The sequence below is a fragment of the Homarus americanus genome, unplaced genomic scaffold (genome assembly GCF_018991925.1).
Source record: "Homarus americanus isolate GMGI-L3 unplaced genomic scaffold, GMGI_Hamer_2.0 scaffold34360, whole genome shotgun sequence".
NCBI lineage: Eukaryota > Metazoa > Arthropoda > Malacostraca > Decapoda > Nephropidae > Homarus > Homarus americanus.
This window is the reverse complement of record NW_024739403.1, coordinates 4,615,325-4,628,115: the sequence shown is the minus strand read 5'-3', so window position 1 is coordinate 4,628,115 and position 12,791 is coordinate 4,615,325. Positions and strand designations below refer to the sequence as shown.

At 34.2% G+C, this 12,791-nt stretch overlaps 1 protein-coding gene across 2 annotated transcripts in view; it reads right to left on the bottom strand.

The window, feature by feature from the left end:
- Positions 1-252: 252 nt before the first annotated feature.
- The window catches only part of LOC121874556 (F-box/SPRY domain-containing protein 1-like), a 15,961-nt gene continuing 3,422 nt past the window's right edge, over positions 253-12,791 (bottom strand). The window contains exons 2-3 of one of the 2 annotated variants that reach the window (XM_042378746.1): positions 4,656-4,746; positions 253-3,641 (exon numbers count right to left, since the gene is read on the bottom strand). In XM_042378746.1, coding sequence (XP_042234680.1) covers positions 3,547-3,641; positions 4,656-4,746 — 186 coding nt within the window. In that variant the 3' untranslated portion in view covers positions 253-3,546. Of the gene's footprint in view, positions 3,642-4,655; positions 4,747-11,818; positions 12,437-12,791 lie in introns of those variants that run through there. The other variant, XM_042378747.1, reaches the window with a different exon arrangement.

Here is a 12,791-nt window from a genome sequence, read left to right as displayed (position 1 = left end):
GTTTCCTCTGTGGTCTTGGGGGAAACAATCTCCCTGTTTTATTCCAAGAACATCTGTAAACCCCTTCAAGAGTTATTGCCATCACAAGAATAAGCCACAGATACACTGGTGTGTGATGCCATTGTATCCCACAAACACATTTGAGGATAAAATAATTTGGTGTTACAGATAACAGGGTTTAGCCTGTTCTGTATTATGCATAATGCACCTAAAATAAATGAAACATAATAATAAGTAAGGAAAAGATATTGGTAATGATTCTGACTTTATTTAATGGCGATGAAATATGATGGTTGTGGTGCTGAGTAGCTCACAATATATAAAAATGCTCTCATTGTCAATATAAAAACAATTAAGAATTTGAGGAATACAGTACCACATAATGTCTCCAAAATTTAGAAGTCACAATGCATCCAGGCACTGTTTACACAGATGCTGCTGCACCAGCTGTAGTAGCAGAAAATTGCGTATAAAGTACACTAATATGTGCACAAAATACATGTGTCATCCCTGCTTTCTGTGCTAGAATGAAAGATAAACAAATATTTACAAATATTAAATATATTTACAAAAGTGAACATGCTGGGCAATACTAGCTAACATAACAAAATACTGAACAGTATTTATCCTAGACTATGACACCATACAAAATACGTGTATGAGGAGTAAATTGTTGTAAAGAGGATTAGGCTACCGTAAATAATATATTCCACTCACTCCATTTACAAATCATTCTCCAGGACTATAAAAAATATTTAAATACAATCACCGAAGCATCTACACACGCTTCCTCCAGAAACTTAACCAATGACAATATATTATCTTATTTTGTTATTACAGCTTCTCACCCATGACAAAATAACACAACATATACCACAGACCCTAACACTCAATGCAACAAAACATTTACTACAAGAATGAATGCCCAATAAATAGAAGAAAGTTTCCATAAATTTACTATTACCTTAGTGTTACCAGAAAGTACAATGAAGAGACCTAATGGCTTATATAATTAGCAGTATTTTATTTCAAACCCATTTACTTGGCAGACATAGTACAGTATATTTTATATAATTTATTTCAAAAGCATCAGATTCGTGGACAACTCGCAAAATAACTGCAAGTGTCAGATAAAGATCTTAAAGATTATGTACATTACCAGTGCCATATTACATGAACTATAAAGAAACCAAGTGAATAGAACAGTGCATTCATCAACAAATAAAACTAGACTTACATTCAACTTTGACACACTGAAACCTGAATCACTCAAGCATTAGGAATGGCTTCAAAATTGACTGCCGTGGTACAGTAAAAAGCATTATATATATATATATATATATATATATATATATATATATATATATATATATATATATATATATATATATATATATATATATATATATATATATATATATATAGAAAATAAAGTACTGTATATCATAAAGCACACCCTAAATGCCGGGGTAAACCCACAAAGTGTATATAAAATACTAATGTTAAAAAATAATTGTAACAATTGCATTGATTCATGAAGCTTAAGAGATGCTAGCACTTCATATTGATCTTCAAAGTCCTATATTACCATCACATCTTGGAAGTTCTTAAAAATGGCATCTCATTTATGTACAATGACTTAGACACAGTTATTTTGAAAAATCACAATAAACAAGCAACAGCTTGGGTTGCCTTATATGTAAGTAGTAATTGTAGTAATTGCACTGAGTTTTATGTGTTGTACTTGTTCATCCTTTGCTAAGGTTTATGCACACACACACACACACACACACACACACACACACACACACATTATCTACGGAAGATTTGTTGCTCACTCATCACAAATAATATCTCGTGGTTGTGTATAATATTTATCTGTACAAAAAATAAATAACAGAATAACAAAAAATAAATTATTGGCAACATGATTTATACTCACAAACACTTGAACAAACAAATAGTATTGGTCTGTCATCACAACATTGAATCAAAGTCAGTTCTCCTTCACTGGGATATAACAAACAAGTTAACTCCAAATATTTCATTAATTATAATTAAAATGATGGACAATTCAATGAAGTATTCAAATGAATAAGACCACATCATTTACACAATCTCTTAAAATGTGTTCCTTTACTACAGCCATTGCACCTGGGGCATTGTACCCTGACTTGCATAACCTACTTAGAACATAAAATCTTCCCAGTTAATAAATAAAAACATGGCACACTTGAAACTTAGGAGAAAGAGGAATGTATTGGTGGTCCTTAGTCAGGTGGAATGACCTGCAAAGTAAGGTAATATAGTCATATCCAACTAATATAGTGGAATGTTTCTGGAAAGCACCATAGTATTGTCTTTTTCAACACTAGTAAATTGTATGAATGAATCGGAACAACTTTAAAACAAGATTGAGCAATAATGCAACAACTAAAGCAAAGTCTTGACTCAGTCTTTGATGCACAAAATGGAACAATATATTTGGAAATCTGGAGCTTGCAAAATATAGTAAATAAATAACATGATTTCCAATTATACACATTTCTCCACCAATAATCCTTGTATTAACAGATTGCCCTATACTATGTAAATGACTAGAAGTTGTGCCTATTAAAGCACTAGTGAATGAACACAAAAAGGTGGGAATTTGAGGAATGAATTCAATCAACTGCAGAATCAGTGATCCTTGACTGGAGTGCCTTATTCATGGTAGGGTAAGGGGTCAATAGGTGAGCTTGAAAACAGCACAAAATGTGAACTAGAAACACTCATATGATACCAATTTATTAAAAGTAATTAACTCTTTTTATGTTGTACATTCAGATTGGCAACATCATTTTGTTGTTATTTTAAAAACCACCATCACTGCATTAAACCTGGGAGCTACTATTCTTTTTGAGAATATGGAGTCCTAATGATTAATCTGAAATCATTTTAATCTGCCTAAAAAGTAAGTAATTAATAATTAATATATATATATATATATATATATACAAATAATTGAGAAGCTTTAATTTGATAAAAAGTGATATTAAAGCAAATTTTACTCCATTATTATTATGTTTTTCAAGGCACATTGCATACAGGGCAGAGATAAACTCTGTTAGGCATGCTTTTTGACTCATTGTAGCTGAACAGTGACAATGTTCCAATTTCTACCCATGTACCAATCCCTTTCAAAATCTGTGAATAAGGCATAGACAGCTTGCATTTCTGAATGAAACACTCACTTCATACCTTAGGAAGTCCATCCTTGTTCTTATTTCCTATGTGTTTAAAGCAAGAAATATACTCTTACCACTGTATGATGAATAGCTTATCAAGGCTATATCGTCATGTTTGGTCTGGTTTTTCTCTTAAGCTTCTCTCACTGAAAGTTTTAACACAAAGTGTCATTAGGAGCAGCTAGCCACTGTTCCATATCCTTCACCACAACACCCGTCACAACACATGAGACACTTTGGGCGGACAATCCCTTGAGATGAGCGAGGAACCATGTTGCGCTCTGCAGTCTGGCATTGTCTGTGCTAAGAATGCAGCGGGTCAGCCATCCAGCGGTGGCCCTAAGTATACCATAGAAACCTCTGTGTTACCATAAACTGCAGACACTGAAGGGTACAACTGCTTGTCTGGTAGTCCTGAAAATCCCAGATATTATAAGTAATGTACATGTTACAGAATAAGAATAAGTCAACAGCATCAATCAAAAGTGCCACCCTCAAGCCTCAGGGTTGGCAACCATAGCTACACTCCCAATGCTTTGGGACTGTCCTTACAATCCGCCTACATCTTACATCTCCTTGGGGACTCGGCTTTTAATTTCACGCATCCTTCTCAATCTCTGCCGTCCCCCCGCCCTCCTACTTTCAGCTTGGCCCATTAATATTTTTACCATTATTCCTTTACCAATAATTATATGGCCAAAGTACCTCATATTCCTTAGTCTATAAATTCTTTTATTTTGCTGACTGTTAATGCCAGGTATATTAGTATTGGATGTCACAAGTGAAACAAAACAAACATATATTTAAGGGAGAAAACTCCTGGATAAATGTGTAGGCTATCACATGCAAAGTTCAGTTAGAATGACAAAACAAATACTGTATATGTACAGGGAAGCCATTTAAGAAAAATCAATATTAATAAGAATGTCAAGTAATGCTTCAAAGATGCAAAACCTACCATATATGAGAAACGGTCATTGCTATGGTAAAAAATATGCTGTATCGTAAGAGTTTTAATTGGAACCAAATATCTGTACCAGTAATTTTCTCACAATACTTGTAATGGCTTATCAAATACAGTATGATTTATGAAATCAAGACCCAATTAAATGAACACACAAACTGAAGCCAGTGCGTGTAGTTCTAATAACTACACTGAAGATCCACTTGATATGCAATTACAGTGGCTAGCATTTACAGTACATTCTTTAACTTCAGTTTATAAAATGACTTCTACATTTGTTTGTGATACAAGTGCACAAACAAGTCAGCAGCAAATGGTACAGTATGCTGGTGAACCTAATTACAAACTAGAGTTTTAGCATGGAAATGTACGAAGTCTTTTCTATAAGAACTTTGAGCCAGCGATGCCACAATATTCACTCCTATACATCTACTGTGTCCTTAAATTGTACATGCATACTGTACCTCTAAACGCAACTCCTAGGAACTCGTAGTTCTTTTCAAATGCTAATGTGTTGTCATCACAGTCCAGTATTACTCGTATTCTCTCTCCTACCTGCAATATAATTAAGATATCATAATTGGTCAATATGTACTGTACAGTATATAAAACAAAATGTACACTAGAATGCAAAAATTTTACAAATTAAGAAATAATAGAACAATGACTCGCACAGTGACGCTGGACTACAGAATAGTACCAGCTACAGTACCAACTGTCATTTTAAGAAAACTTTTTTTTTTTGACATTATCAACAAACACTAAAAAAAATTTGAAGTGTTCTATGGCAAATGAATCATTGGGTATCACATGTATATTTCACTTGAGAAAAAACACTGTACAATAAGAAATGTGATGTCACAAATATAAAGAAATGTACACAACTGTACAGTATAGGAAAACAATATTCAGTAAACTTACACAAATGCTACAAAATGGATTTAAGTATACTGCACATACATATACAATATTTGCAACCAGGTTTGTTCAAGTAAATTTGGTTTATCCTTCGTCTCAAAATGATTACAGACTTAACATTAATCAATATTGTATAAGCCATATTGTTCAGTACTGTACTGCTCTTACGATCTTAGTGGGCACTTATAACACGGGGAGGTTAAGAGAAAACAAATCTCCTCCAAGGAAATTTGGCAGAATCTTTTTCCAACGACTTACAATTTCTTAAAAGACGCCTCCAAAGGAAAATAACTTGTCTAAGTTACATAAATAGGTCGTAAGCCTTATATTAACACAGTATATATAGTAGTCCCTTGCTAAATCCACGGTTTTTACCCTGTGTACCATTTCACCAACCGCGACAATGAATTTTCCCGTGTTCCAATGTATTCATCCATGCAGCATCCACCCTCCCGCCACGCTCTCTGTCTTGTGATCTCGTACCGTGCAGACATATTTTGCTGTTCTGCACACTGGATAGTTATTACATATTTTTACTATAATAACAGTTGATTTTGCCTTTAACTATGGTCCCTAAGTGTGCATTGAGTGTTAGTGATAAAAGTGAGAAGAAAGTGAAGAGGTTGCAGGCAATTATATTCTTTAGACTAACAGAATGTGCAGTTTGCAGATAGTGAGTTGTCAGAATTACTGGCAGAGACCAGCTCAATATCTTGTCATCAGGCTCCTCCTTACTGTGCTCATTAATACTCTATAACTAAATATTGTAGATTTGTTTACAGAATATGGGATAGTGATCAGATGTACAACATACACTGTACAGTGTACTGTATATTTTTTTCCTTGTAACTACAGTAACTATCCTTTTCATTGGGAAGAAAGTTTTGTAACATGGATGAGAAGTACTGTACAGTAATTCATTAGATCCTTTCCCTCTTGGGAATGGAAACACCTGGGTTTAGTAATGATACATGTCCAGTAGTATGATGGTTCTTCGGAACTTTCTATTGGTGGTTTTGAGGTTTAGATTATATACAAAGTTTAACCAATTTTGCCATTTGGTCTCATAATTATTGATGTTGTTGTTTATTGTAGTGACGGTGTCCATGTTTAATGTGCTGGCCGAGTTGTTTGTTGTGCAGGTTCAGTATTGTGCAGTAGTAGGTTTATGTCTTTGATATATTAGGTATATTTCTTCCTTTTTTTCTTTAATTTTTTGTGTTTGTTGGGGTTAGTGTGATTACTGTACTTGCTTTTATTAATGTGTTGTTGAAATGTGCCACGATTCTCTGCGGATTGGAAAGATTTTAGGTTGACACAGTAGAGGGCTTGTTATATACAGGTACTCCTCGACTTATGACATACTCGACTTACGACAACCCGGACATACGACTGCCGTGGTCGTAAAAAATATTTTTCAGATTATTTAATTTCTAGTACCGACATTAGTGATCACACTGTGTACTGACAATTTTTTTTTTGTAATTCCCTTTAAAATGGCTGGCAAGCGTAAAGTGAGAGTTCTCGTGGTGCTAAAGAGAAAAAGACATCCATTTTAGAATTTCTATGTATTATTTTCGACTTGCGACCTGGTCGTAGGACGGAACCCCGTAGTAAGTCGAGGAGAGACTGTATATGTCTAAGGGTGAACTCCAGTTATGATATCTAGTATTTATTGTATGATTATTTTTTTTTTGGCAGGAATTTGTTTCAAGTTGTTGCATGAGGAAAATAGGAAGATGGTCAGTTTTCAGATTGTGTTTGCATACAGCGGGTGTATTATACTGTGTCAAGTTATGAAATGTGGGTCATCTGATGGTCTCTGGGGAGTCTTGTAGAGTACAGTAGTTGTGGTTGTTTATGATGGTGTTTTCTCTTTGTTCTAGTACTATATGAGGGATATTCTGTTTCCTAGTGTTCAAGAGCTGAGCCAAGAAGGGGTTGTATAATTTTACTGTGTGTCTTGAGGGATTTTACCTGATTTGAATGATATGGCTATTAGTTTGTTAGTGTTTTTCTTTGCCTTTTGTTTTCTAATTTTCATATAGACTGGGCAACTTAAACATACATACTCAACAAGTCAATAATTTGATAACCAGAATTTCAAGGACCCCTGATGAGTGATTGGAGATAAATTCCAAATGTTCCACCATCCACTACTGCCTACAGTACCTCCTTCCTTCCCCACCAACTACTTTGAACAGTATACATTTGTTCAGGACGTACAGTGTACAGGTATATTTAATCCATAGAGACAGTGAATTCATAGTTTTGTATATTCAATATAATTGAAGAAAATTACAATACAGTGGTCCCTCGGTTAGCGAACACAATTGGTTCCAGAGTCATTAGTTAACCGAATCTATTATTTCAATGGGATATTGGTTCCAACTCACAGAAAAGTACATACAAAGTATAAACAAAATGCAGTATAGTGCAGTACAGTACTGTACACTTACTTTGAGATGTGTACGTAGAATGTTGCTGGTTGATGATGATGATGATGGGAATTAGAGGGGGTTGGAGGAATAGAAGGAAGTGGGGGTGGAGGAGAAGAGAAGCATTTTAATGCTTCTTGGAAGGCAAGTCACCTTCCATAATACTAATGTCAGGAACCTCTGGACTGACTCCGTACATTGGTTCTAATGCCTGCTTCATGTTTCTTAATAATTTCCTGTTTCACTTGAATTGAAATCGCCTTTCTAGATTTCTTTGGACCCATGCTTGATGCAGTAATTTCACCAATAAAATTTTAAGTTCACTAGCTGTAATTAAAGATTATTTTATTTAAATCAACACTGCACTGCGCTATATATTACCAATATGTTAACTAAATTTCAGAAAGACTAATAATTTTAATGTAAAAATATTCAGGAGACCAACAAACTCGATGCTTCCTCCACTGCAAACAAAGTTAAACAGAGAAGCTTTGGCGGGTGAGTCAAGCGGCTGGTGGGCGCACAAAAACTAGTTCCCTGTGCTGCATCTATTATCAATATGTTAACTAAATTTTAGAATGAATAATAATTTTAATATAAAAAATGCAAAAATATTAAAGAGCACAACCTTTTTGATATTTACTCCACTGGAAATAAATGTAAACATAGAACCTATTACTGTATTGGCGGACTAGCCGATCAGCTGATGCGCATAATAAAACATGTTTCTCGTAAGGCTTTCGTTAATCGAACTGAAAATCCTTATTGGAGCTAATTCGTTAACCGAAATTTTGTTAATTGGACCGTTCGTTAACTGAGGGACAACTGTACAGTAATTACGACAAAAACCTTTCAAATTGCATCATTTCAGCTCAAATTAAAAACAAAATCTGTTGGGTATGAAACACTCCACCCACATCTGGCATTCAGCAGTCTTTGACCAACTTTACAAATGTCTGAACATACATCTGCTTCAATCAATGATGGTATTATTAGTAATACTACTGTAGCTAGCTAAGTTCAGTAGAAATATTGGGTCAGCAGTATATTACACATCTTGTTTATACATTTTCTTGGCTGGAATTATGTTTGTCTGGGAAGTCAAAGCCTCTTAATAATTATGTCTGTGCATGTGTGTACAGTATGTCCCCACCTTTGGAAAATTCCTGTTCTCTGTCTCTGTAAAATGACCCCATAGACTTTACATTTGAATGACATTTTGGTGAATGTATTAACACAATTCTCCCTGCACAAACACATATCGTAATAAACAGGATTCAGATCTACTGAGTGTAGCAGGAGTCCAGATGATTTAGCCAGCAAGTTGCTCATTAGCTGTCATGTGACCTGTCTCAGCCACTTAGTTTACTGCATTATGTAGGTCACACATGTAGTCCAAACTTTTGTTTACCGGTACTGCAAGTTGGACAATGGTCCAGTTTAAGGCAAGATTCAGTGTCTTTTTGTCATGTTAGTGGCCTGGTAACCTTTTCAGTTACTGTATTTCTTTTGAGTCCTCTTTCTCTGATGCAAAGGTGCTAAATGATTTTTATGTTAATAAAAGACCCTCCTGGAAAAAGCACCTGATAACTTTGACGGCTATCCTTGGTTAAGTTGCCGCACTGTTTACCACTGTTGTTTACCTGCACTGTCTTGGTACACAGTAAACTTTACACTCCCATGGTTTATGTGCACCATATACCTACATTGTATAGTATACTGTAACTGCATAGTTTATGAGCATGCTTATCCAATTTTAAATCTGTATGACAACTTTATTGTAGGTCTTGTGTATCATACAGGTGTGAAATGAGTGAAATGATAAACAGAAATAATATTTATCTCCAAAAAATGTAAAGGTCAACTACAGTAGCAACTTAAATTTCAGTGATATTGTTGGTATACTTCCCATGAAATGGAAACAAAAATTATTTTATATATATATATATATATATATATATATATATATATATATATATATATATATATATATATATATATATATATATATATATATATATATATATATATATATATATATATATATATATATATGCTTGATGTAGGGAGAGATCATCAGGGCAGTACAGTGTATACTGATTCCCACAATACAGCAATCCCTCTGCAATTTGGCAGTCTGTTGTCCTAAAATAATAAATTATCATAATTTGGAACATTTTGGAGGTCCTGAAATCTTGTACTACAGTATATGGGTATACAGTACTGTACAATACTAAAATTTCTAATACAGTACTGTATTTTGTAAATTACAAATTGGAAGAAATATTCTGAAAAGTAACTGAGACAGTAATTTTAATTTCATTACAGTGCAGCTATTATAATACAGAAATAAAGAAATCAACAGTACTGTATGGATATTTTATCATATTTGCAATGCATTTAATTTGAGCAATTACTGTATGATTAAATTTAAATTCAAGAATTGGTGGTGGTGTTCACTGATGAATACTGTTACCTGTACTCGTATACCGTAGTAAGTTCCATAACAGTATTTTGCTCCTATTAAAAATTTTGTAACATCACCAATGAGTCAGCGCATTGATTCACATTTTGACAGCAGAAAAATACTGTACACACCTCTTCGGGTAGCGTTGATAGGCACTCTCCGGGATACCCATGCATTTGTGTAGCACCATTTTGATAATGACCCAATTGCATCGTGCACATTTATTGCAATTTTCACTAGTTAAGCCTCAGTAAAGTCCTGCAGCAAATATGAGTGTAAAACAACTATAAAGTATAACATTATTCCCTCTGCATAAAAAAAAGGTAAAAATGGATGTGCTGGTGTGGTTTGGTTAAGGAGAATAAACTGTGGAACTTCATAGGGCATTTGAGTTACCGGCTACACCAATAAAAACAGTCCAGTATTGGCTATTGATACAAATTTAAAATAATGATTAAATATGTTTCTTTTTAGAGTACCGTAGGTACATTATTTTAAAATGTGTAAAACTTCTCAGTTTAAATATTTATTTTGCATAAAGAAGGAAACTTCTTTTGGTTGCATATTATTCTTACGTTCTTAAAATTTTTACCAAAGCATGTCCTAAAAGTATCCTCAATGTTTGAGAAGAAGTCAATGGTGAAATAAGGCTCAGTTTACATTTGTTTTGCATTTCGTATTTTCTTGGAAATGCATCCTCAACATAAAAAGAGCTTTACTGTACTGTACATATGTGTGTGTATGAATGTGATCCCACTCCTATGTATAATAATTTGAATCCTAATAGGCATTGAGGTCTTGTGATGCACTGGAGAAACACATACAGTATCTATAAATGCTACTTTGCTTTGTGTGATACATGTATTTTATTGATTTATTTTCAGTAATTTATTAAGTACAGTATACATGTATATTGAATTATTTGTTGGAGTAAAACATACACAACAGTATTTTCATTGCAATAACAGAATAGAGTATCATTACCTAATTTAGATTATGTCAAAGTATTGTAAAGTATTACAAAATACATTACAGGGATATTTGAAAAATTCTACCTAATTTGGAAAGGCCTGAGTCTGAAGGAGATTTGAACTGTGCAGTTGCAGTACTGAACTATACAGGAAAAAGATACATGAGTAAAAGTACTGTTACTCAGAGAAAAACTTACAATACTCGTGTAAAAATAGAAGTATACTGTACTCTTTCTTCATTTTACCTTTAAGTACAGCACTGTACTGGTTAAAGTAACAAGTTTATAAAGTATACTGGTAGTAAATTAGTGATAATACTGTAATGTATTTGACAAACTAGACACTGTAATTCTGATTCACTAGACTGCTGCCCATAGCCTGTAGACAAAAAGATCCTAATACCTGTACTGTAATAATGACAAGAACCTATGGTAAGTACTGTACTGAACGATTCAAAACATTATTTGCTTAAAGAAAACTGAACACTGATAACTATACACTGGGAACATATACAGTACTGTACTATGTAATGAGGAATATAAAATTTATGCATATTCAGTTTATTATCTATTGCACGTACCTTTCATTTAATCTTAAACAAAAGCTGATTTTCAAAGTTTTTGTTACTTATTGTAGCCTTTTTTGGGCTGTAGATCAGTGAGGCACAACTGAACAATCTTTCAAATGTTGCTGTTGCTGGTAAGGGTGTGTTTAGAAATAAAGATAAATTCATTATAGAGGGGTATGCCTACAATGTGTCCACTGATGCGAAGGAATGTAGTGCGTTCACCGAGTCCTGCTTGACCGGGAATATATCACACAGTCACTGTTGAAACACCCAGAATAAATTAACAAGCTAACGAGATTCCCCGAAAAAATAATAAAGCAATATTATAGATAACTGTCTGAAATGTTACTCAAATAAAAGTAAAACTACTGAGAAGAAAGTCAGTACTGTATCAACTAACTTTTTTATTCAATAAAATCAATTGAACTCGGTAAATTTACTTCCTTAACGTACACTTCAGCAATTGTTACCAAACACATTCTGGGTCACAACGTGTCCAGTCTGGGATGTGCCAAAACATCTTTTTTTTGAAACACATTTACATGTAAAAATAATTAAATACTCATTTTGATTTACAGGTACTGTACAGTATACTTAACATTATGTACTTATATTAACTTAATAGTTTGTGAAACAAGTCTAGCATTAATTAATGGTGTTTCAAAAAACAAAATATGAATTTTAAGTAAAGTGAATTAAGGTTGACACAAACACTATAATACGAAAGATAGGAAAGCTCGAGCTTTTGGGTGTGCGTGTAGAAAGGGCCTCTTAGGCAGATGGCGTTGGTATCGGTGAGAACGTTGTCTGTTTGTTTATCGAATATACGTCAACTTCAGTGGCGCCAAGTTTGTACACAACAGCCATGCCTCACCCGTGTTTCCTGTGTGGAAAATCCAAAGAAATTCATCCTAATTTTATATTTCACCGATTCTCTTGACAACAGGAACAGTTGAGTGTATATATAATGCATAATTAACACAACGAATGCGGAGTTCAGTTCCGCCTCAAACGTCTCACAGTAAGGACATGTCCCCCCCCCCCTGTCATCTTTGCCAATAAATGGACTATGAACGCGGCCTTTACCTATTACCCGGGTTGGCACCCTAACATGGCGCACAGTAGGATATGAATAATAACACAAGAAGCAGAGGTGGAGTTTGAGATTGACTCACCCCCCTTTCGGAGCTAGATTTTATTTGGGGGCCTTGCCGATAGATGTCGCTCATTCCGGTTAT